The sequence below is a fragment of the Eptesicus fuscus genome, chromosome 7, assembly GCF_027574615.1.
Source record: "Eptesicus fuscus isolate TK198812 chromosome 7, DD_ASM_mEF_20220401, whole genome shotgun sequence".
Taxonomy (NCBI): domain Eukaryota; kingdom Metazoa; phylum Chordata; class Mammalia; order Chiroptera; family Vespertilionidae; genus Eptesicus; species Eptesicus fuscus.
In genome coordinates, this window is record NC_072479.1 from 91,600,268 (window position 1) to 91,624,505 (window position 24,238).

Sequence of the window (24,238 nt, forward strand, 5' to 3'; positions counted from 1 at the left end):
ATCAAAATCAAGGAAGGAGAGAAGAGAAAGGTATGGATCATTAAAAGCTCTCAGGTGATTTTAAGTCTCACAGGAAACCAACAGGGCAGATGTTATTATCCTCTACTTACAAATGAGAAACTGGGGCCCACAGTCGGTAAGTGATTTCTTAAAGGCCACATACTGAGCGGCAGATATAAGACTCAAAATCAAGTGACCTGATTCCAAGAAAAAGACTAAAGAAGAGAGGGTGCATTGGAAGCACTCATACACACCATATGCCCTACTCTTTATGCTATAAACCGGAAGTAACTTTTTCATAGAACCAAGACTTAGCCTTTTAAGGACGGAACGGAAACAATTTTAGCCATTATTGAAAAGCATTTCTGAAATGTATTATACTTGTCCTTCAATACTGACTGTATTTTGCCTTCTTGATACATGGGGTGAAAATGTTGAAACTTGACTCAATATATATGGACTTCCAATTCAGGGATACCCTCAGTTTCTAACGAGGTGTACAGATTTTATTGCTGTCATGCCTAACACATTCATGGTTAGAAATAGCTGTAGAGCAGAATTGCTGACTCAGCTGCTTCTTCCTTCACACTCTGCTCTACCTTATTCAGTATGTCGGTTTCTGCCCCTGCCTACTGCTTCTGATCATGTCATTCCCCTGATTAAAATCCTTTTAATGGACCCCTACTGATTACAGCAGCATTTTAAAATCCAGGCTGCACATTAAAATCATCTGGGGCGCTTCGAAAAAAACCTCTCAATGTCCAGATGCCACCCCAAAGATTTTGATTCAATTGTTCAGGTGTGGGATTAATAACAAGTTGCATGGACTTGGGCTTCTGGTCAAGATGAAGTAACATGGATTGGATAAACCCTCCGACCTGACACAATGAAAAAATCTAGACAAAATAAATAAAACATGGGTTTTCAAAAAACATTAACATGAGGCAATGAAGGGCATTAATCCCTGAGAGATGAGAAATAAGCAAAGTCAGTCCTATAGTTTCCCTAGTTTGCCACCTTGAGAGAATTCCCAGGGAGCCTGGAAGATGCTTTGAATTGAGAAGATGGTGTGAGACTCTACGGCGATTACATGGCTAGAGTTTTCTGGGTAGAGTACTAGACAGGAGAGAGTACAAAATCAGCATATGCATATAAGGAAACTATCTAAGGCCAGATCAAAAAGACCACCTGAAAATATTAATGGGAATAGCATTCAGAATTCAAACAGGGTTGGTAACAGTTTGCACTATTCAGAATGGGCTGCTTGGAAACTCACAGGGCATTGTTGGGATACTCAGGAACATCTAGCCTCAGTAGTCTGGAAGTGTTAGCCACAGACTTAAATGATGCTCTGGTCTTGCCTAACAAATTGAGACCTGGACAACAAAACCTGAAAGGATTAAAGTATCTACAAAGAGCTTCTCTGTGTCCCAGAACAAAACTCAAGAATATTTATAGGAGTACAGAAAAAAACCAGCACCCAATGAGGTAAAATTCATAATGTCTGGCATGCAGTGAAAATTACCAGGCATGCCATGAACAATAAGAAGAAAAATCTCTCAATCAAAACCAACCACAAACTGACATAATGTTGGAAAAGTTAGAAGATGAGGGCATTAAAATAGTTATTATAAACACATTCCATATTTTTAGCAAGTTAGAGGACCAACCCAAAACTAGAATATAAAGGCATTAAAAGTTATTACAACTGCATTCCATATGTTCAACAAGTTAGAGAAAAGATTGAACAGTTAGAGACATGGAAAATGTAAAAAGGACCTAAGTCTAACCACTGGAGATGAAAAACATGCTGGATGGTAATAATGGCAGATTAGACATTATAAGAAGAAAATGTTAGTGAACTTGAAGACAGCAATATTAGTAGAATGATCCAAATGACTCACACAGAGAAAAAGTGTTGAAAAAATGAATAGAGCATTGGTGAGCTCTGGTCCAACTTCAAATGGCTTAATGCACATGTGATTGGAGTTTCCAGTGGAGAGGAGAAAGATGACAAAAACCAATATTTTAAGAAATAATGACCATGGAGTGGCCATTATAGAGGTTCCTAACATTTTTTTTAAATTTATATTTTATTGATTTATTCACAGAGAGGAAGAGAGAGGGAGAGGGATAGAGAGTCAGAAACATCGATGAGAGAGGAACATTGATCAGCTGCCTCTTGCACACTCCCCACAGGGGTCGTGCCCGCAACCAAGGTACATGCCCTTGACCGGAATCGAACCTAGGACCCTTCAGTCCACAGGCAGATGCTCTATCCACTGAGCCAAACCGGTTAGGGTGTAACATTTTTAAAAATAGAATTACTATATGATCCAGCAATCCCATTTCTAGGTATATAGTCAAAATAATTGAAAACAAAATCTTAAGGTGATCTTTACACATCCATGTTCATTGCAGTGTTACTCATAACAGGCAAGAGATGAAAGCAACCCAGATGTCTATTGATGGGTGAATGGATAAAACAAATGTGGTGTTACATACAATGGAATATTATTCAGCCTTAAAAAAGGAGAATCCTGTCATATGCTACACAACACGAATGCCTTTGAGGACATTATGCTCAGTAAAATAAGCCAGCCACAAAAAAGACAAATATTGCACAATTCTACTTATGTGAGGTATTTAAAGCAAATTTTTTAGAAACAGAAAGTAGAATGGTGGGTGCCAAGGGCTGGATGAGGGGTAAAAGAGAGGTTGCTGTTAAATGGATATAGAATTTCAGTATTGCAAGATGGAAAAGTTCTAGAGATCTGTTGTGCAATAAGGTTATTTAACACTACTGTACAGTATAGTTAAATTGGTTAGCATGGCAAATTTATGTTACATCTTTCTGAGTACAATAAAATAATGTTGGTGATGACTGTATAACTCTGTGAATATACTAAAATGATTGAATTGTATACTATAAGTGGGTGAATTGTATAATATATGAATTAGACCTCAATAACACTGTAAAAACGAGTTCAGGATAGCACATAGCAATGAGAGAATGACCAGTCCTTCAACTACATGTAATGTGATATAAATGAAAGAAGCTAGATGCAAGAGCATTCTGTACAAAACAAGCAAATTGAGCATTGCTGTTAGAAGTAAGGATTATAGCTGCCTTGGGGTCATGGGTAAACTAGTCACTGGAAGGGGCCATGAGTGACCTTTGGGGTGCTGGTAAATTTTTATTTCTTGTTTGGGTGCTAGTTAAATGTGTATGGTCTTTTTATGTAAAATAATTAGGCTGTACACTTATAATATACTAGAGTCCCTGTGTACGAAATTTGTGCACTCAGGCAGGGGGGTCCTTCAGCCCGGCCTGCGCACTCTCTCAGTCTGGGAGCCGTCAGTCGGACATCCTTAGCGCTGTAGCGGAGGTGGGAGAGGCTCACGCTACTGCTGCTGTGCTCGCCAGCCATGAGCCCGGCTTCTGGCTGAGTGGTGCTCCCCCTGTGGGAGTGCACTGACCACCAGGGGACAGCTCCTGCGTTGAGCATCTGTCCCCTGGTGGTCAGTGTGCGTCATAGCGACCAGTCATTTTGCTGTTGGGCTGAAACCAGCTCTCCAACATTCTCTGAGAGGTCCCAGATTGCAAGAGGGCGCAGGCCTGGGCAAGGGACCCCACCAGTGCATGATCAAGGCTGGGGAGGGACTGTGAGAGGGCTCCAGGGAGTGTCCTGGCCCATCTCGCTCAGTCCCAATTGGCCGGACCCCAGCAGCAAGCTAACCTACTGGTTGGAGAGTCTGCTCCCTGGTGGTCAGTGCACATCATAGCGACTGGTTGACCAGTCAACTCTCTGCCCCCTGGTGGTCATAGCGAGTGGTTGAGCTGCCTTAACATATCATTAGCATATTACGCTTTGATTGGTTGAACAGCTGACCAGACAACTGGACACTTAGCATATTAGGCTTTTATAATATAGGCTATGGAGCTTTTAATGTATATTGTAATTCTAAATAAAAGTTTTGAAACATGGAAGAGAAAACAAGAAATATAACTACTTCATGGAAAAAAAAAAAAAAAGCAACAAAAATAATAACCAAAATTTCCCCCTAGTTGATGAAAACTATAACTTCATAAGAAGCACAAAAATCTTCAGACACAAGAAACAATAAGAAAACTATATCAATGTACATCATAATCTTTCTCAAAAGCAGTGATAAAAACAAGTGCAGCGAGAGGGAATACAACACTGGCTAAAACAACAACAAAAAAGAAAGGATAATAGGAGATTTCTTGTCAGAAATAATGCAGAAGAGAGGATGGTGGATCAATGTTGATAAAAAAAAAACTGTTACCCTAGAATTCTATACCCAGCAAAAATACATTCCAAAAAATTAAGGCAAAATAAAGTCTTTTTACCAGCCAAAAAAGTTAAAAAATAAAAAAGCTTATTCCTTCCAATGAAGATTTAGTGTTTAAGTGCATTTTATTGTGGTGTAATTCTATTTCAGTTTAGGTCAAGTCTCCAAAGTTGAGAGCAACATAACAGGTGCAGATATACTAGTACCCATATGCTGACAGAGAGTGGCATCAATAATCCCTGTCCTAGACCATCACCAACCTCCAGGCTCTATGTGAAAGGGCTAAAAATAACACTGAAGAGGGAGTGCTTGGAAGAAGATTGTCCATCTTATATTAGGAAGGAAAAAGGAGGTTTTCCCCCCAAAAAACATAAGCCAACTTTGGGAAGCTTCAAGAGAATGATTGGAAGAGTTTGCAATTGAGATGCACTGAGCGGGTGGTGGGGTCCCGGAGTTTCACCCGACACAGGCCTGGAAATGTCTGAGACTCAGACATCGTGTCCAGCTGTCCTGAAGGCTGCCGGAGAGCTGGCTGCACTGTGTGAAGGTATAAATGAAATGCTTAAATACAAAGGTAATTTATGAAGTTTGCTTTACACTCGAATACTCATATCCAGTCATTTAGTTAAAGCCTTTGGCTTTGATTAAAGTTTTTAACATTTGAAGTATTGACTGATGTAGCTTCCCTGGTGAGGAAAAATGAATATTTTTCTCATTTATTAATGTCCTATAGTGAAGGCATAACCTTTTACTTAAAATAATTGGTTTGGAGATGGAATTATAACATTCATTCTCCCCCTGCAATTTGTGGATTTGCGGATTATTCTTCTGGGTTGTCAGCATAAGTTACCATTTGTTTTTATCCAATATGTACACACACAGAGAGAGACAGACAGATGGACACACACACACACACACACACACACACACACAATGCAAAAAAAGACTTATAGAAAGTAAATTTTATTGCCATTATAGCAATGAGGGAAGAGTGGATAAGAGTGTGAGTTTATGATGCTGATCATAAGGTAAAAATAGCAAAGCCAAGTAGTGAGTCTAAATTTGGTACTGATAGGCCCATATTTCTACAGCATTTAAGCAAATAAAGTTACACAATTACAGATTTAACACAAAATTAAAATTAGAATGTTTCCTTTGAAAATTTCTTAGTGCATCTCCAAGTGATTATCTTATCACAATATTTCCCCTGGAAAGGTAGAAATTAAATCAACAATATTGCAAAAGAGAATAAACCCCTGACAGTCCTAAACAGAAGAGTGACGCAGATACGGTTTCGGCAGCTATTAGGCAGGAAGCAAATGATCTTCTAATCAATTTACTGTTGCAAAATAAGTCCAAATGATTTTCATGGGACGCATGGATATCACTGCTGTAGTTATTTTGTTTCTACCCAAAGGTATTTAAAACATAGCCAATCACCACAGTTAGATTTTTCAAAGCTATTTTTGTTCTTAGGAGCAGGGATTTAGGAACACAGTGAGGCCTGCATTTTATTTTGTTTGTTCAATGTGTACATTTATCATGATCAATGCCGTAGAATATCATAAGCCTAATCTAGAATTGTTTCCTTGGTAAATCCACTGAGGAGAAATTAATGATATGTACACTGAGATTCACAAATTAACAAATTGGACACTGTTCCAATGTACTTGGTCTTACCAAAATTCCCTTAGTAGGTACACAGTGGTAAAGTAAATTAGCATTGTTTTTCATAACTGCAATATGTTTTTAATCTAGAAAATGGATAATTTCATGGGGATTTAATAATTATCCATACATATTTCATACAGGTAATATGTAACCCTTTTATCTAAAATTTCCCCCATGCAGGGCTGTTGAGGTTGTCAACAGTAGAAACTGCTGTGAAAACTTGGTAATACCAGAGGCAAGGTCAGAAAAATCCGATTTAAAAATATTGATGTACTTACGCACTGTTAACTTGCCTTTCATTCTCTTAGCAAGCCTTTGCTGAGGACTATAATTCAAGCTAGAGTTTCACCAGCTAGCATCTGCAAAGGGAACAATTTTCCTGACAATCTCCCCCAACATATTAATAGTTTAACAATAAAACATCATGCAAAAGCCATGTTAATGATGTTATTAATGATAGTGGCAGTCACAGGGGCAAAACAGAGATATTGATAAAAACATCAGTTTCTGAATATAAAGCATGGATTAGGGAACAAAGGGAACAATTATTGGCATAAAGGACATTCTCTAGGTCTAGATACATAGGGGCCTGTAAAATTGACAATACCTGATGTCTTAAAAGTTTCTCTGTGCTTTATTTCCCCTGATGACAATGGTGGTTTTAAGACATGAGATTTCTAATACTCTCCCTAACCCTTATACTTGGGTAGCTTTGTGTCCCTTATTAGGTTACTCAAATAATCTTGTTTTTCAAAGGCAATAATGTACTCCACCAAGAAAAAAAGATCTTTGGACACTTTTTGAAAGATTACAATTTCAAACATATTTGTGCTTGTTAAGTCACAACTTTCTATAGTTTTCATTTCATCCTGAAAATACTTTGAATAAGCTTATTATGCCACTGAGACGGTCTTATTCACTATCAAGCAGAATACCATGTGAAATTGGAAGCTTAATCAATACTATGTAGTGATGCTGCAGTTACTTGCAATCATATCAGCAGTCATCCTCCTCATCCTTCATTCTCTTTCTCTCCACCAGCAGACCTCTGTATCAAAGCCAGTCTACACTCGCATTTCTCTCTTCAGTTTACACAGAACAACAGTTATTGGAGTCATTTCGTTTCCTTCAAACTAGCCAGTCAGCACCAAATTCAAGATGTGAATTTCCCAAATAAGTTTTGCTCTAATTCAAGGTGACTGTAATTTCCCTTCACCCTAAAACACAACAAATGATGGGTACTTAATATAGAATTACAAGGCCCATATATTATACAAGATGCTTGCTTATATTTGGATGCCTTCCCTCATTAGTTAGGATAAATAAAAGTCTTAGCTCCGAGACCAGTCAAAAGCTTTGTAAGCCAACAACCTTAAACCACCCAAAGAACGACTCTTACAACAGCTCTCATGGACACAAACATTTTGTTCTCTGATTTCCAAGCCCAAAACAGCATTTGTCCATAATCAATATATCTCCTGAGAGAAATGACTTGCAAAGCCTCCTCATCAAGAGTGCAAACTTGCCTGCAAAGATGTCACAAGGAACTTTAAGTTTTACCAATTTATTTTAAGGACAATAAATTAATTTAAATGAAACAAGGAGAAAGGTTGGTGTTAGATGCAGATGCTATACTCCAGGCCGGAGAGATTCAGCCTCAAGGTCTCAACCACAGTGACTATGTTTTCCGATTCTGATACTACGCTTGTGATGGGCACTTCTGATCTCCAGATCAAAGTCAGATTGCGTTACAGAAAATGCAGCTAAAGGGAAAACCCTTAAAGAGACAGTCCCAACTCAGGGCTGGCTGGCCCTGTGGGTGGTGGTGGATCAGTCCCTGACCCTGGTGGTAAACCTTCTGGCACCATTGACCCTCCAGTCATTGTAGCTGTCCATAATGCCCAGCCACAGGGACAGACCAGGGATCTCTGGGCCACTGGTGTCTCCAGCATTGAGGAAGGTGTGGGTCCAAAACACTAGTCTCAGCATTTGGATTTTGAGAGAGTATAATCTTGCTTCAATGATACTTGCTTCACACATTTTATAGTTGGAATCCATTTTTTTTTTTCAACGAGGGATTGCTACTAAAGCCTGTTAGGTGAGTGACTCCTGTGCTATCTATCATGTCTGTTCTTCAGTGGGGAGCAGCATTATTCAGAAGATGCCACATAGAGATATTTGTCAATTATATTGTTGGCTAGAATGCAACTTAATTGGGAGCACGCTTGTTTGATCTATGGAAGGTACCCCTTTAACAAATGGCTAAGAGTAGCTGTAAGATGAGTATTGAGTTCTCAGTGGAGAACTGAAACCTGCTTGATGCAACCAAAAAGCAGCACAGTTTCAGCTAGTTACACTGCCATACAGACTAAGAGCAAAATTAATCAGAGGCTTTTAGTCAGTAAGTTTCTTCTGAAATAATGATCGCTTTTGTGAGGGATGAGCACAGAAAGCTAAGAGGAGAAGAAGGCAAATTAGAAGGAGCCAAGAATTTGTCCATTGAAAGCACTTTTTGTTGTTTTTTTTTTTTTAGATTAAAGAACAGTTTTTATGAGATGTTCCAGAAAAGATATTATTTTTAGGACAGACATTTAAAAGCAAAGAATAATCAGTCACCACTAATGGCCATCATTTAACATAGTCAGTGACGTGTATTATGTAGAGACCGGACTTTTGGAGACAAAGTGGCATAGAGAGTAGAACAGAGCACTTTTGAACCAGCAGAAATTCACCTGCTTTACTTCTCAGCTTCTGAATACGTTTTTAGTTATTAGACTATAGAACTTAAATTTAATAAATCCTTTAAAAGATTAAACGATTTCACATTCACTTTTAAGAAGAAATGTTTGTGATTCCAAATGTAATGCAAAGACATGATCATTACACAGTATCTTTTTATCTCTGTCATCCCTTTATGCTATTAGAAATGAAACAGTAGTAAAAAAAATGAGAGAAGTGTCAGTAACAAAAATATCTGTGCACATTCAGTCGATCTCTTTGGACTCAAATACATGGCAACATATGTTGGCCAATTTTTATAGAAACCTTATGCCATGTGTCTGAATAAGACAAAAACAGGATTAGACATAAGCTGTGGAAAATAAAATTTTGATATTACAGCAGCCTACTTAGTAAGAACAAAAGCAGTCTCTTATAATGCAATTAAGTAGTAGAGTCAAAGAATCACAATATTCAACTAAAAATTATAACTTTCCTCTTTAGCAATAAATTTGAGCAAAGATCAAAATAGGAGCCTATTCGTTATCACATCCATACCGTAAACTGACAAAATTTCCAAAATTGGAAAATCCAAAAGTGCTTGGAGAGTTTTTTTAGATAATGCAAAACACCCTGAGAGTCCTTTTAGTTCCCACCTCAAAACTGCAAAAGACCGTGACTGTGGAGCTTGACTGGAGCCAAGAGAGATGTATATTTAAAACCAGAAGGCATGTCTGTAAATCCTTGGATGTCCGAACATTTATAAAGAAAGAAAAAAAATTACTCGTGTACAATAAGAACTTCATTTATCAAGGGTTGAATGATAAGGCATCTTTAAGAGACCAACTTACATTAATAAGCTCAACCTCCCAGATTTTTTTCAACAGGTCCATCGATGTGTAGCCATTGATTAGAAAGGCTTTGGTGTAGTCACCTAGTTCGATGGAATCCAGCCACTCGGCGACAGAGGTGGGATGGTAGCCGTCATGGCCAATGGGTCTCATCTGTAATTAAGAAACGTGAATTAAGATTAATTTAATCTGTATACTTTGTGTCCCCAAAACAGGATGCCTCTTGCCACTTGGAAATTTATCTGATAGGAAGCAAGTGATTTTTCTGGGTAAGGAAATGAAGAAAACCGAAATATTTTATGCACAATTCTAATTCACTAATAATCTTCACGCTGAATTCATTTTAAAAAACGCACCCCAAACTTTCCAATCTAGCTGCTGCATCACCCTCCATATTTGAATGAACTAAATATGTCGAACTTCTGTTATAGACATTATTGGCATTTTGTCGGATGGAATTTCAAATGATGTCAGTCATGCGACATTAAATGCAATGCTGAAGGCAAAAGGGATCGCATTCCCAAAGTGTAGATGATACTTCTCATATGCACAACATCAAAGCATGTGAAAATACTGTATGACTTGCCTTAAACGTCCAAAGGAATTTATCCGTATGCAAGACATGTGTGGTAGGCATTGCAAACGTACTGGAGAAAAACACTGCTGTGCTAAGCCTGCAAAGAAAGGCTTTTCAGTGTTTCAAGGCCACGTGTTCTACGTTGACTCCACAGTATGTCAGACATGAACAGAGAACTTGCTGGCAGACAGGTTTCTGTTTTTCATCAGCTATATACAGATTTAATTTAATTAATTAATTTTTTTTTTCCTTTAGGAGAACAAAGAAGCGTGACAACAGCATAACGTTTCTGAGTTTAAATTAGAGTGCGAAAATAATTTCAGCAAGAGAAACTTCTGGGTTTAACATTCTGTATGGGTTATTCCAGTCCTTTGGCTGTCATCTGGAATTTTAGTTGAATTTGTGGTTCTTGAAGGAACTCACTTCCGAGACGTGTGTTGCTTCGCAGGCCACACTGTATATATCTGATACTTCCGCTGCTAAGGACAGTTGGTACCTCATCAACCTGCTGTGATCCTTCAGTGAATTTGTGATGGGAACAGCAAAACAGGGAAGCATACAAAATAGATTTTCCTCTTCCTTCAGACTCAAGGAGATAAATATTAATGGGAATCTATATGACTGATTTGTGAGCAGAGAAAAGATTAGCCTGGGCGTCAGGGTTTCAGATTTTAATCTTAAACATGTTAGGCTTTCTGTCACTATGCAGTGTTCTCATTTTTAAGATGCTCCTTACTCCTTCATTTTAAAGTTACTTTTTCTCCTTTCCTGTTTCCCTCCCCAGTCTATTTTCAATTTTGAGGTTTAAATGTCCTCTATTTTAAAGTCACAGTGTAATTTATTATTTGCATGAGTCTGAACTGCATCTGGCTTTTGTATATCACTTTTACATGGACTAACCGGTTGTAGCTACTCATTAAATGTATGTTTGGGTAACACTTAGCTCAGTGTTTATTCCAAAGTAGCTACAAATGTAAATAACTGCTCAGGTTATGTATGTGTACAATTGGAGACTAGGACCCAAAGCAGAGGCTCAAAAGTATGAAGTACCTTCATATTCTGGAGAGAGCTACAAAAATATTGGGCTAAGTGTATTCTCCAGGACCAAGAGGTGGTTGAACCAACTCTGCTAACTTGAACCAACACCCCAGCCCCAGAAACTCCCTGGCTGTCCTAGTTGACATGAGGAAATAACTAGAGAAAGGGAAAGAAGGAAGGAAAACTCAATGGAATTGAAATTAACAGCCTGGCAGGGAGGTATTGTTGTCAGCCATTCATGAAACTGACCACCCTGGTGGTGGATACTGGGTACAAGCTTAGGGAGTCCTGATGAATCCAGCTGGGGCAGAGTCAGATATCTCATACCAGAGGCTGTGCAGTGGGGTTCCCATAGATCACCCCAAGTGACACACCACTTCTTTGAGAGAGCAATGTCCACCTGCCACACAGAGGTTCTTGACGGTCTGTTAGCCAACGAGCAGTGGCAGGGATACCCACCATATCTCTGCAAAGCAAACCTAAATAGGTATAAAAATGTTTGCCTTTCCCACAATCCCTCCTTCTTGCCCAGTGCCAGGGAATTTAGAATAAGAAAAGAGACAGGTGCTACTATCCTGGGGAAAGCCTAAAGTAGGGAGTGAAGGGAAAATAAAATAAAATGAGGTTTCAATGGTTTGGCACTGAATGTTCAATATTTTACATGAGTGGAAAGTTATTAGATATGTTTGAGATAACATTAAAAATTAATAAAGAGAGAATCAATTAAGTTTAGTTGAAGGCAGGATTAGAAAAAAAATCACATCAGTATCTCAGGGAATGCAGACTGACTGCTCATTAATCTGGTTACTCACATGAGGCAAGTTCTCTAAGCCCATCCTTAAGGAGGTGAGCAGGAGGGAAGTATTTGCTGGGATTGTGAGAGATGGGCAGGGTAGAGAGCAAGAGGGAAGAGGACCTGGAAATGGCTACGATAATGTGTGCAGGGGCAGCATTCATTCATGTACTCATTTGAAAAGTATTTAGTCAGTGCCTATTCTGATGAATGTTGTGAAAACAGTAGAGAAGAAAGCAGTTATAGTGTCTCCCTCATGGAAATTATAACTCTTAATTAAAAAATATATGAACAGGCCCTGGCCAGGTAGCTCAGTTGATTAGAACATTGTCCTGATATGCCAAGGTTGCAGGTTCGATCTCCATCAGGGCACATACAGGAAGCAACCAATGAATGCATAGATAAGTGGAACAAATCAATGTTTATTTCTTTCTCTTCCCCCTTCTCTCTGAAAGCAATCAATAAAAAAATTAAAAAACATACAAACAGATGACCAATCCTAATATATATAAAAAGCCAGGGGCCGTCATGACCAAAACAACCAGACAGACGACCGAACAGGCTGCGTGGGGTGACCAGGCCAGCAGGGGGGGCAGTTGGAGGTGACCAGGCTGGTGGGGGTGGGAGGGCAGTTGGGGGCAACCAGGCTGGCAGGGGGGGGCAGTAAAGGGCAACCAGGCTGGTGGAGGGGGGGCAGTTGGGGGTGACCAGGCTGGCAATGGGGGACAGTTAGGGGTGACCAGGCCAGCAGGGGGGGCAGTAAGGGACAACCAGTCCGGCCGGGGGGGGGCAGTTAGAGGCAACCAGGCCAGAAGAGGGGGGCAGTTGGGGGTGACCAGGCTGGCAGAGGGGGACAGTTGGGGGCTACCAGGTTGATGGGGGGCAGTTAGGGGTGACCAGGCCAGCATGGGGGGCAGTAAGGGGCAACCAGACAGGCAAGGGGTCAGTTGGAGGCGACCAGGCCGACAGGGGGGAGGCAGTTAGGGGCAACCAGGTCGGTGGGGGGGGTAGTTAGGGGTGACCAGGCTGGCACGGGGGGCAGTAAGGGATGACCAGGCTGGCAGGGGGGGCAGTTAGGGGTGACCAGGCCAGCAGAGGAGGGCAGTTGGGGGCAACCAGGCCAGCAGGGAGGGCAGTAAGGAGTGACCAGGTCGGCATGGGGGAAATTAGGGGCGACCAGGCTGGCAGGCAGAGGCAGTTAAGGGTAATCAGGTTGGCAGGGGGGGCAGTTAGGGATGATCAGGCAGGAAGGCAGATGAGCAATTAGGAGCCAGCAGTCCTGGATTGTGAGAGGGATGTCCAACTGCCGGTTTAGGTCCGATCCCTGGGATTGTGCCTAAACCGGCAGTTGGCCATCCCCATAGGGGTCCTGGATTGGAGAGGATGCAGGCTGAGCTGAGGGAACCCCCTACTCCCTGCATGAATTTCATGCACTGGGCCTCTAGTAAATTATAAAGTCTCTGTGTACCTGAAGAGAGGAAACCTTTAGAGCCATATGAAGTTACAAAATTAACTTGACACGTATTTAATGATATGCAGAATGGTTACTGTGCACCACAATTTCTTTCAAAGCAATTCTCCCATCTGTTCCTTTATTTCTGTTCCTACTGTCACTTCCCTGTTTAGGTTCTCATTAGCATTTACAAAAACTAATGCAATAGCTTTCCACTTGGCCCCCCACCTTTGCTCCATCTTGTAACCTGCTGCTCCATCACTCTTTCAAAAACCCAGACTCTTAAGTCAACCTTTGCACAAAAACCTATAGTGGTTCCTCCTTGATAAAAGCCCAAATGTCTTATTCCAACATTCTAGGACAGCTGTGCTCAGGTACAAACTTATCTTTTCAACCTAATCGCACACTACTCTGCTATGTGAAGCCTAATACACATGATTAGACATGTGTGTATGTCTAAACAGGATGTTAACTTGCTACAGTCCCATGAACATGAACTGTGCAAGACACATTCATATCTTTGCTAATCTCATTTTCCATGCTTGGAATGCTTTTGTCTTTATTTCTGGGATGTTTCTCCGGGACTGGCTTCCCTTCTTGTGCTCTAAGACACAAATTTGCAATTATTTGTTTGTAGGCTATCTCACATAGATGTCCTATAGCTATCACCAACACAAGTAAAAAACAAATTTATCTCCCTCAGCTCACAGACTGGCCCTCCCTCTGTGTTTCCTATCTCAGTTAACAGAGAACCATCACACCATTGACATGTCGATGCTTAGGAGGCATCTTCCCTCGTTCTGTTTTACTTACCATCTTATTTAGTTAGGCCAACAAGTTTTACAAATTTGATTTCTAAAATGTTTCTCAGTTCAATCCTCTCATTCTAAAAGGGACTTTGGATTCTGACAGTAGTGCCTACCCCAAGAGTTGTTGTGAGAATTATATGGTATAGGGTACAGATATTGCCTAGCAGAGTGTTTTGAATATAACAGGTCTTCAGTTACTCTTAGTTCTCTTCCCTCTCCACTGCCTTAAATTAGACCCATGTTTATTTTGAAATAATACTGAGTCTGTTGGCTGCTAATCTTTTCAACTTCCAATCAGAACTCTTCTTTCCTCTCCCATCCATTTCTCCTTCCCTCGCTCCTTTCCTTTTTCATTTTGTTTTAGAAAGTGTTTATGTCTACTCACCTCTTTATACTCCCCCTTCTCCCAGATAACAGTTATTGTTCAGAAATATTTCTTACAAGGTCACTCAAGTAGATTGAATTTTTGTTCTTAATGCTCTGCTTTCTTCCTGTGTTAGAACTATGCCCCTGTGCTCTTTGCCAAGGTTTCTGCATTGTAGCCTGCTGGTGGCTGGAGTAAATTCTCCATCCCATTGATGTTGGCCATGTACTTACTTGGACAATGGAATAAGTGGAAGTGTCAATGTGGCAATTATACATCAGGCCTCTGTGCTCCTCTCATCTACTCATCCTTTTGTATTCTTAGGCTCTTCCACAAGAATAACCAGTGCTGAGTAGTTGCATAACTGCAGGCCCAGGAGAAAGACGAAGACTTACGGGACAATCCTAAATCTAATCCAAAGCTTGGAGTCTACCCTAGTTCAATAAAGATCAGGCAGGAAATGTCTTTCTATTTCTTTGTGTCATCTTCACTTTCTTTCAACAATGTCTTACAGTTTTCACTGAACAGATCTTTCACTCCTTGGTTATATTTATTCCTAGGGATTTTATTCTTTTTGTTGTGATTGTAAATGGAATTGCGTTTTTAATTTCTTTTTGTAGTTAATGTATAGAAACAAGAGTTTTTTATATTGTTTTGTACCCTGCAACTTTATTGCATTGTTTATTATTTCTAATATATTTTTTTTGGGTGGAGTCTAGCGTTTTGTATATATAAAGTCATGCCATCCACAAGTATTGACCGTTTTACTTCTTATTTGCCAATTTGGATGTCTTTTATTTTTTTTCTCTTATCTAATTACTTTGGTTAGGAGTTCCAATACTATGTTGAATAAAAATGGGAAGAGTGGGCATCCTGATCTTAGAGGAAAAGCTTTCAGTTTTTCATCATTGAGTATGTTAGCTGTGTGGAACAACAAATCATTTGTCCTATATAGCCTTTATTGTGTTGAGGTACTTTCCTTCTATAGTGATTTTATTGAGAGTTTTTATTTATCATAAATGGATATTGAATACTGTCAAATGCTTTGTCTGCATCTATTGAAATTATTGTATACTTTTTATCCTTAATTTCGTTAACATGGCATATCACATTGATTGATGTGCAGATATTGAACCATCAATGTATCCTGGAATACATCCCATTTGATCTTGGTATATGATTCTTTTAATGTATTGTTGTATTCAGTTTACTAATATTTTGTTGAAGATTTTTGCATCTATGTTCATCAGTGATATTGGCCTGTAATTTTCTTCTCTGTGTTGTCCTTGTTTGGTTTTGGTATCATGGAAATGTTGGCCTCTCAAAATGAGTTAGGAAGTATTCCCTCCTCTTCAATTTTTTGGAAGAGTTTGAGAAGGTTAGGTATTAAATCTTCTTTGAATGCTTGGTAGAATTAAAATGCTCTATTCTTTAAACCACTATATTAAAGAAGTCTGTGTTTCAGCAGCTTAGCCTTTCCTTTAATACAAACAGAATTGAAAACAAGGTAATTTTATGTAGAATATTTAAAGGAAGGCCACATTTCTATTTGACAGTACATTGCATTGTCTCTTGCTTTGTGTAGCCACAAGTTTTCACATCCATTGCTGGTAAAGAAACTTCATTTTTTTTAACTGTGTGTGTTGGCATCTTTCTGTTAACCATGTCTTCATCCCTTTGTGACAACTAAACAAAGGATAAGAGGGAAAAGTGTAGGAAAACATCAACATTCAAACTTGTACACCTGGGTACATGGTGGTATTACCAGCTGATAAAGAAAAGAGCATGGACTGAGATGGCATTAATAATTTTGAGACATGTGAAATTAATGATGCTGTGGAATATCATGTTATATTTGGCGGAAAGTCTGAGGAGACATGCAACTTTGGGGATCATCAGCAGTACAAGTGGGAGACTTGGCTCCTCCACTCATTAGCTGGGTGACATTGTGTAAATTATCCAACTATCCTAAGCATCTATTTTCTGAATAGTAATGTGAGAGACAAAAATGATATTTACCTCTGAGTGTTGTCATGGGTAATCAATGAAATAATGAGAGTTTAGCAGAGTACACGGCACAGAGAAGCACTCAATACATCTCAGTTTTTAACTTATTTTATCATAAGTGGGAACTGAAATCATGAATGAGGCTGCAGAGGGTAATTATATAGTATGAGAGGATAAATGGCCTTAGGGTGAACCAACACTGTCAATGAATAAGCAAAAGATAAGAATTATACTCAGCAGGCCAAGAAAAGGAATGATCAAGATGAGAAGGGGAGGAAAGAGAGTTTCAAAGAGGGTATGGTGAGCCATGAGGAAATGCTGCAGAGAGGATAATGAGATGAGGAAGGAGAAGTGTTTTCAGGATCTGGCAAATTAATTACTAGGACCTAACTTGGAAGAGCCCAGAAGCTAGGCTGTGCTGGATTTAGGTGGGAGTTAGAGATGGGGAAGTAGCAAGTGTTCTCTAAACTATTCTCTTCAGTTCATTCATATGGGAAGAGGAAGAGAAAGGGGAAGATGTTAGAAGGTATATGGTAAAGGCATGGAAGGGGTGAGAAATGAGGACTCAGGCTTGAAGAAGGTCAGAGATATAAAGGAATAGGAAGCTAAGAATGTAATGGAGATTGGGGTGGAGGGCTTTTTGCTTGTCTTTCTTGGAAATATAATGCAAGAGGCATAGTTGGCACTAACTTTGGGGTGAGTAATCTTTCTGTGAAAACAGTTGTGAGGGTCCAGAAGCTGCCTAGCTGGGACTTGGTGATAGCTGGACCCTTCTATGGGACCAGGCAGAGGTCCTTATGTGGGCAAGGACAGCCATCCATGTGGCATGCCACCCCTAGATAGAAACACACAAACCTATCATTTATGTAAACCTGTGCCACAGCCCTGGTGTACCAGGCTCAGCTCCTTAAACTTGCCTAGAAAGCTGCAGTAACATGGCTTCTCTTTATACTCTGGATGTATTTCACACTCTCAGACTCCCTGATGTGACTTTTGTGATAACAGACAGCTGATATTGTCGAGTACCTCCCTCTATTCCTGCTCCTTGTTCTAGCCTTTGCTGCTCTGTCCTGCTGCTACCCAAGACTTGGACGAACAGTAGCCCTGAAAATAAACCAGGCCAAGCAGTGCTAGCAGCCAGTGTGCTGCCGAGTCCAAATGCAGGTCTATCCAGTCCTGCGAGGATCAAATCTCATATAGGCTTTGAGACCTGGGCTTAGACATCGCTGTGCTATTTCAACAGTGGCTCTTAAAAGACGGATTGAACATAAAAGGGAAGGCAAATCCACTGACCACGGGGCCCCAGAAAGAAGTCTATCCATCACCACCTAAGTGTTAGCGCAGTGCAACTTTGCTGGGAGAGTCGTGTCTGCAAAAGGGATAGGACTATTAGTGATAAGAATATCGCCTAATAACCATAGGAGACTTTAAAGACCCCAAAGCGTTTTCGCATACATCATCTCACTTGTGAGGGGTTTCAGGTGATCTTGGGGGAAAGGTCCTTTATGAAGTCCGAGACCCTGGCTAGTCCATGTAATGATAGCCTTTCTGAGGGAATTGAATGGATTAGTACAACGTGACTATTGTTGACAAGCAAGGTGTGATAAGGTCTCTGTGTTGGGTCTCTGCAGCAAGGGAGGGAGACAAGTAACATTTACAAATCTGCTTCTTGAAGCCCCTTTGTTTAGAATCAGACTCTGTCATGGATACAATTTCTATGAAAGAATAGGGAGGAAACCTAAACCGTCCGAGGTAAGTTAATTGTGTTTGGGTGTTGCTATGGACTTATAATTGCAGAGAGAAGTAACCTCTCTGTTCTTCCCCACCAAGAACTGAGCCTCACTTAGGGTGCCTACAGGTCCAGACAACTGAAAACTTTTATGCCTGGCCAGTGTGGTTCAGTGGTTGAGCATCAATCTATGAACAGGAGGTCACGGTTCGATTCCAGGTCAGAAATCGTGGTTGTGGGGTCGATCCCCTGTACTGATCAATGATTCTCTCTCATTATTGATGTTTCTATCTCTCTCTCTCCCTCTCTCTTTCTCTCTCTGAAATCAATAAAAACGTATTTTAAACAAATACAAAAAAGAAAACTCCCAGCTTTAGGCACAGGGCAGGAACAGTGAAGAGGTAGTACCTGGATATTACTTGGCACTACATTTTGGGGAAAAAAGGGAAAGTAAAGTGCTTTGGACTGGGCACTGTCTCTTAATACCCCATGATTTCTATTTTAGAAATAAAGGAAACAAATGAAGGTGTATCTCAGACAGTACCTGAGCCTTTCTTCATTTTTGCAAGTCTTATATCATGGAGTAAACTGAAAGGAAGCAGTGAACAACCAACAATGCATAGATAAGAAATGTTCTCAAAAGACATGGCGATCAGCTTCCAGCAGCACAGGATAGTCAGGTAGTGAACAAAACAGACGCTGGCCAGATTAACCTGGCCTCCCGTCATCAGGGAAGGGGGGCCCTCTTCGAGCAAAGGCCCTCAGGCTCACCACAAGTTAAAGGAGTGAAGCTTCCCAAACAAACACGTTCTATAAATCATGGTAGAAAAAAAAAGTGACATCAACAACAGCAACTCCAAAACAATCTCTTTATGGCTTTGCAAGCTCGGTGAGCAGACGGCTAGCCAGGCACTGGTTTTTGCAGCTTCACCTGTGCACAGAGGCTAACTGCGGTCCACAGCATCACCTGAGAACCTGGCAGTTATCTGTCAAGTGAGATGTGGATGAAAAGACACATACACATGGCTCTTGGGCTTAAATGATTTTATTAAAGGATTTTACTGTCCTTTCCCCTGAATCTTTTGGTAAAGGGGTACTTTTAAAAGGACATGTGTTTTGTTGTTGTTTTTACCATCACCAACTGAGCCTCAATCGACTTGGGGTGCCTTTTAATTTTTATTTCTAAAATCCTTATTGAGATAATGTCGACCTGAAAGCCCTTTGTTAAATACCACTGTTTGTTTTGATTCATTTCCTTGTTGCAAAGCTCTTCTATGAAACGAGGGCTCAGACTGAAGATGGAAGAGGTCTTTTTGCAACTGAATAAGTTGCTCCCCATCATTCCCATTTCTCAAGCTTCACTGGTGATGTGAACTAAATTTAGAAAATGACACAGGGTCTCGTTTTCCCTCCAACAGTGCATGTTTTCTGATATTCATGTAGCTCTTCAGGGGCTGGGCAGCACACTTAACACAGAAACTTTAAATGCTATTATCAATCAGGAAAATTGTTTGCCAGGTTTTAGTCACAACTGAAAAAAAAAACTCCTCACTCTTGAGTCTTCAGAAGTAATGAATGCTCTGAATGTCAATTCTATTTATTTGATATTTAAAAACCATGTCCTGGAGAAACCAAGATGGCGGCATAGGTTAAACACCTAACCTGCAGCCGGGCACAACAATTTCAAAGGCACAACTAGAGGTCAGAACGGACATCGTCCAGAACCACAGGAGAGCTGGCGGACTGAAATGCCCACAGCTGGGGGGAAGGAGAAGGCCACGGGGACAAGCGGGGGAGCCGTAAAAGCCTGAGGTATGGAGAAACTGGCGGAGACACAAGCACGCGCGCCTGCGGGGAGGATGGAGCCGGAGAGGAAGGGGCGGCTGACGGCCTGGCCGGCGTTCACTGGCAGGAAGGAGATAAAGGCTCCGGAGTGCGCTAAGCGCCGGCTCCGACTGCACTGAGCGCCAGTTCCGGGCGAAACCCTGGGAAGCCAGGCGCAGGCTGGGGGAATGAATCTGGGCTGTGGGGCGCAGGCACAGAGGAGCGGTGGAAGGCAGAGTTCCAGAGGCGCGCACGGGAAGGGGCGCAAAGGACGGACTGTTGCCTGCGCCACTGAACTGCCCTAGCGGGAAGGAGACATAAGCTCAGGACCGTGCTGAACCCCAGTTCCGACTGCACTGAACCCCAGTTCCGGGCGAAACCCTGGGAAGCCAGGCGCACGCTGGGGGAATGAATTTGGGCTGTGGTGGCGGAGGCACAGAGAAGCGGCGGCTCCAGACGCGCGCACTGGAAGGTGCGCAGAGGACGGACTTTTGCCTGTGCCACTGGGTGGCCCTGCTGGGAAGGAGACAGGGACGCCAGACTGCGCTGAGACCCAGTTCCAACTACACTGAAACCCAGTTCCAGGCGAGAATCTGGGAGTCCAGATTCATTAGGGGAGGGACTGGACTGTTTGGCAGTGGGCGAAACTCCAGGGCGCGTTTCTCTCAGAGGTGTTTGCAAGGAATACAGAGGGACACAGACGCAGGAGCCTCATAGGGCGGGGCTGACAGGAAGCCAAGGTTGTAGGCTCCACCCTGTAGCTCCGCCCCAGCCAAGCTGAGCAGAAGCTTTTTCCTGCTGAGTGCCTCAGGTAGTGGCTGACCCACACTACATTGGAGACCCAGAAACGAGGGCATCTAGTGGTTGGTGTGAGATGACACCAGATTTCAATCACTTGCATAAGGGAGGCATTCTAGAGGCAGACTCAGTGAGCGCCAAGGCATTGCTGCATCAAGACCCGGCCCACAAACATGTCTCCTGCACAGCAACTCTTCCTATATAGACAAAGAGGGTCCTCACGGCCAATTGGCCTGGAGGACAATTCCTCCCAGTGACACCAACAACAATCAAGACTTAACTGTACAAAGGAGGACCAAGATGGAGACATAGGGCGGCAGCCTGATCGTTGCCTACCACAACAATATTGAGACTACGACGGGAGAGCAGAGCAGACACCAGCCAGAAAGACCGGGGGGCTGGCTGAGCAGATGCTCTACAACTAGAATAAAAGAGAGGGGTACGCAGGATGATGCTGATGCCGGTGACCCAAAGTCCACACTTTAAGAACTATGGCTCAGGCGACACAATGGCGGCCTGGAACGTGCTCGGCGCAGTTCCCCCGGCGGTCTCCGGCTGAGGGGACGGCTCCACTCGCTGCCGAGCACGGACAGACAAGCCCCTGGGAGACATGGGGTGGGAGACTCCGTGCTTGCTGACCTCCGAGTCCTTCAAGAATCTCAATGCCCCGAAGTGGCCAGGTGCGCACGCTCAGCGACCGGCCACCGTTGCAGACCCAAGGGCCGACGCAGCGACACCGGACCAGCCCACCGCCGTGCACCGGGCACACCGGAGCCTTGCCGAGCCCGCCGCCCAATGAGTTCTGCGGCAGCCGCCCTGGAGCTCTGAGAAAATGACCGAAGGAATTGCTGAGAGGGAATTGACCAACAGGAATTGGGATCAAGAAGACGAAACCCCGCTGAGACCCGAGTCCAGGCGAGCCTGCGAGCCTCTGGGCTCAGATGTGGTCACACGCCTCTGAGTCTAGGTGAGGCCTCACGCCCCTGGGTTTGGGTGAGGCCACGCGCCCCTGGGTCCAGGTGAAGCTGGATTCCGGGTTCGGGTGAGGCCATGTGCCCCTGGGTCCGGGCGAATCTGAACCCTGGGTCCGGGTGAGGCCGTGGGCCCCTGGATCTGGGTAAGGCTGGGTCCCGAGTCCAGGTGAGGCCGTGCGCCCCTGGATCCGGGTGAGACCACGCGACCAGGGGTCTGAGAGAGGTAACGTCCCCCTGGGTCCGGGTGAAGCTGAACCCTGGGTCCGGGTGAGGCCGTGGGCCCCTGGATCCGGGTAAGGCTGGGTCCCGAGTCTGGGTGAGGCCGTGCGCCCCTGGATCCGGGTGAGACCACGCGACCAGGGGTCTGAGAGAGGTAACGCGCCCCTGGGTCCGGGTGGCTTCGTGCACCTAGGTCCAGGTGAGGCCACGTGCCCCTGGGTCTGAGAGAGGCCACGCACCCCTAGGTCCGGGCGAGACCATGTGTCCCTGGATCCGGGTGGGGCCTCGTGCACCTAGGCCCGGGTGGGGCCGCGTGCCCCTGGGTCTGGGGGAGGCCAGGCGTCCCTGGGTCCGGGTGAGACCGTGTGTCCCTGGATCCGGGTGAGGCCTCGTGCGCCTAGGCCCGGGTGAGGCCACGTGCCCCTGGGTCTGGGGGAGGCCAGGCGTCCCTGGGTCCGGGTGAGACCGTGTGTCCCTGGATCCGGGTGAGGCCTCGTGCGCCTAGGCCCGGGTGAGGCCACGTGCCCCTGGGTCTGGGAGAGGCCAGGCGTCCCTGGGTCCGGGTGAGACCATGTGTCCCTGGATCTGGGTGAGGCCTCGTGCACCTAGGCCCGGGTGAGGCCACGTGCCCCTGGGTCTGGGAGAGGCCAAGCGTCCCTGGGTCTGGGTGAGACCATGTGTCCCTGGATCCGGGTGAGGCCTCGTACACCCAGGCCCGGGTGAGGCCACGTGCCCCTGGGTCTGGGAGAGGCCAAGCGTCCCTGGGTCCGGGTGAGACCATGTGTCCCTGGATCCGGGTGGGGCCTCGTGCACCTAGGCCCGGGTGAGGCCACATGCCCCTGGGTCTGGGAGAGGCCAAGCGTCCCTGGGTCCGGGTGAGACCATGTGTCCCTGGATCTGGGTGAGGCCTCATGCACCTAGGCCCGGGTGAGGTCACGTGCCCCTGGGTCTGGAGGAGGCCAAGCGCGCCTGGGTCCGGGTGAGACCATGTGTCCCTGGATCCGGGTGAGGCCTCGTGCACCTAGGTCCGGGTGAGGCCATGTGCCCCTGGGTCTGGGAGAGGACAAGCGTCCCTGGGTCCGGGTGAGACCATGTGTCCCTGGATCCGGGTGAGGCCACGTGCCCCTGGGTCTGGGAGAGGCCAAGCGTCCCTGGGTCCGGGTGAGACCTTGTGTCCCTAGATCCGGGTGAGGCCACGTGCCCCTTAGTCCGGGTGAAGCCGTGCCCCTGGGTCCGGCCGAGACCAAACCAGAGGGAGTCGGACCTCCGTTACCACCATTTGTCCACCATCCAGAGCTGAGGGGTCAGTGCTGACATGTACACATAAGGAACTGGTGGACATTGAAATTGGGTCTCAAAAGAACTGTTGGTCCAGAAAGAAACTCACTACAGACTGATTCATTTGCCTGTCAGCATAACTATTATTGCTTGTCTCACATTCAGTTCTCATAAGTATATATCTAGTGACATATGATCTCGCTCATCTAGGGGAAATGATGAACAACATAGACTGAGGAACAAGAACAGAACCAGAAGCAAGGAGGCATCGATCGGACTATCGGGCCTCAGAGGGAGGATAGGGGAGGGTGGGGGGAGGGGGAGAGTTCAACCAAAGGACTTGTATGCATGCATATGATCCTATCCAACGGTTAAGTTCAACAGGGAGTTGGGGCATGCGTGGGGAGGGGGGGGATGGGAATGGGGGGATGAGGACAAATATGTGACACCTTAATCAATAAAGAAATTAAAAAAAAAAAAAAAACCATGTCCTTTCTCAGAGCCTCCAGGCATGTGCATAATAACATCACCCACTGAAGCACTTCAAACAGATAAATCTGCCATAAAGCCAATGTAAGCAGGTTACAGATGAATAACTTATGTCCTGACTGGGGAGGGCAGTACAAAAGATATTTACATGGTGGTCTAAAATTAGTAAAGGAGGTACAAAAATGAGAAATCGCCACCCCTTTCCATTCTTCCATCCACTTAATCTATTCATCTGCTCATTCATTCATTCATTCATCCACTCATCCCATTCAACAAATACTTATAGCATGTCTACTATATTATAGTGCTGTCCTGGATGCATCAGTGAA

General features: G+C 43.7%; 1 protein-coding gene across 16 annotated transcripts in view; it reads right to left on the minus strand.

Annotated features, from left to right (window-relative positions):
* Positions 1-24,238, minus strand: part of ANKS1B (ankyrin repeat and sterile alpha motif domain containing 1B) — an 808,746-nt gene that overhangs the window by 237,673 nt on the left and 546,835 nt on the right. For all 16 annotated transcript variants that reach the window (XM_054719390.1, XM_054719389.1, XM_054719388.1 and 13 more), the window contains one exon: positions 9,558-9,710. In XM_054719390.1, coding sequence (XP_054575365.1) covers positions 9,558-9,710 — 153 coding nt within the window. The remainder of the gene's footprint in view (positions 1-9,557; positions 9,711-24,238) is intronic.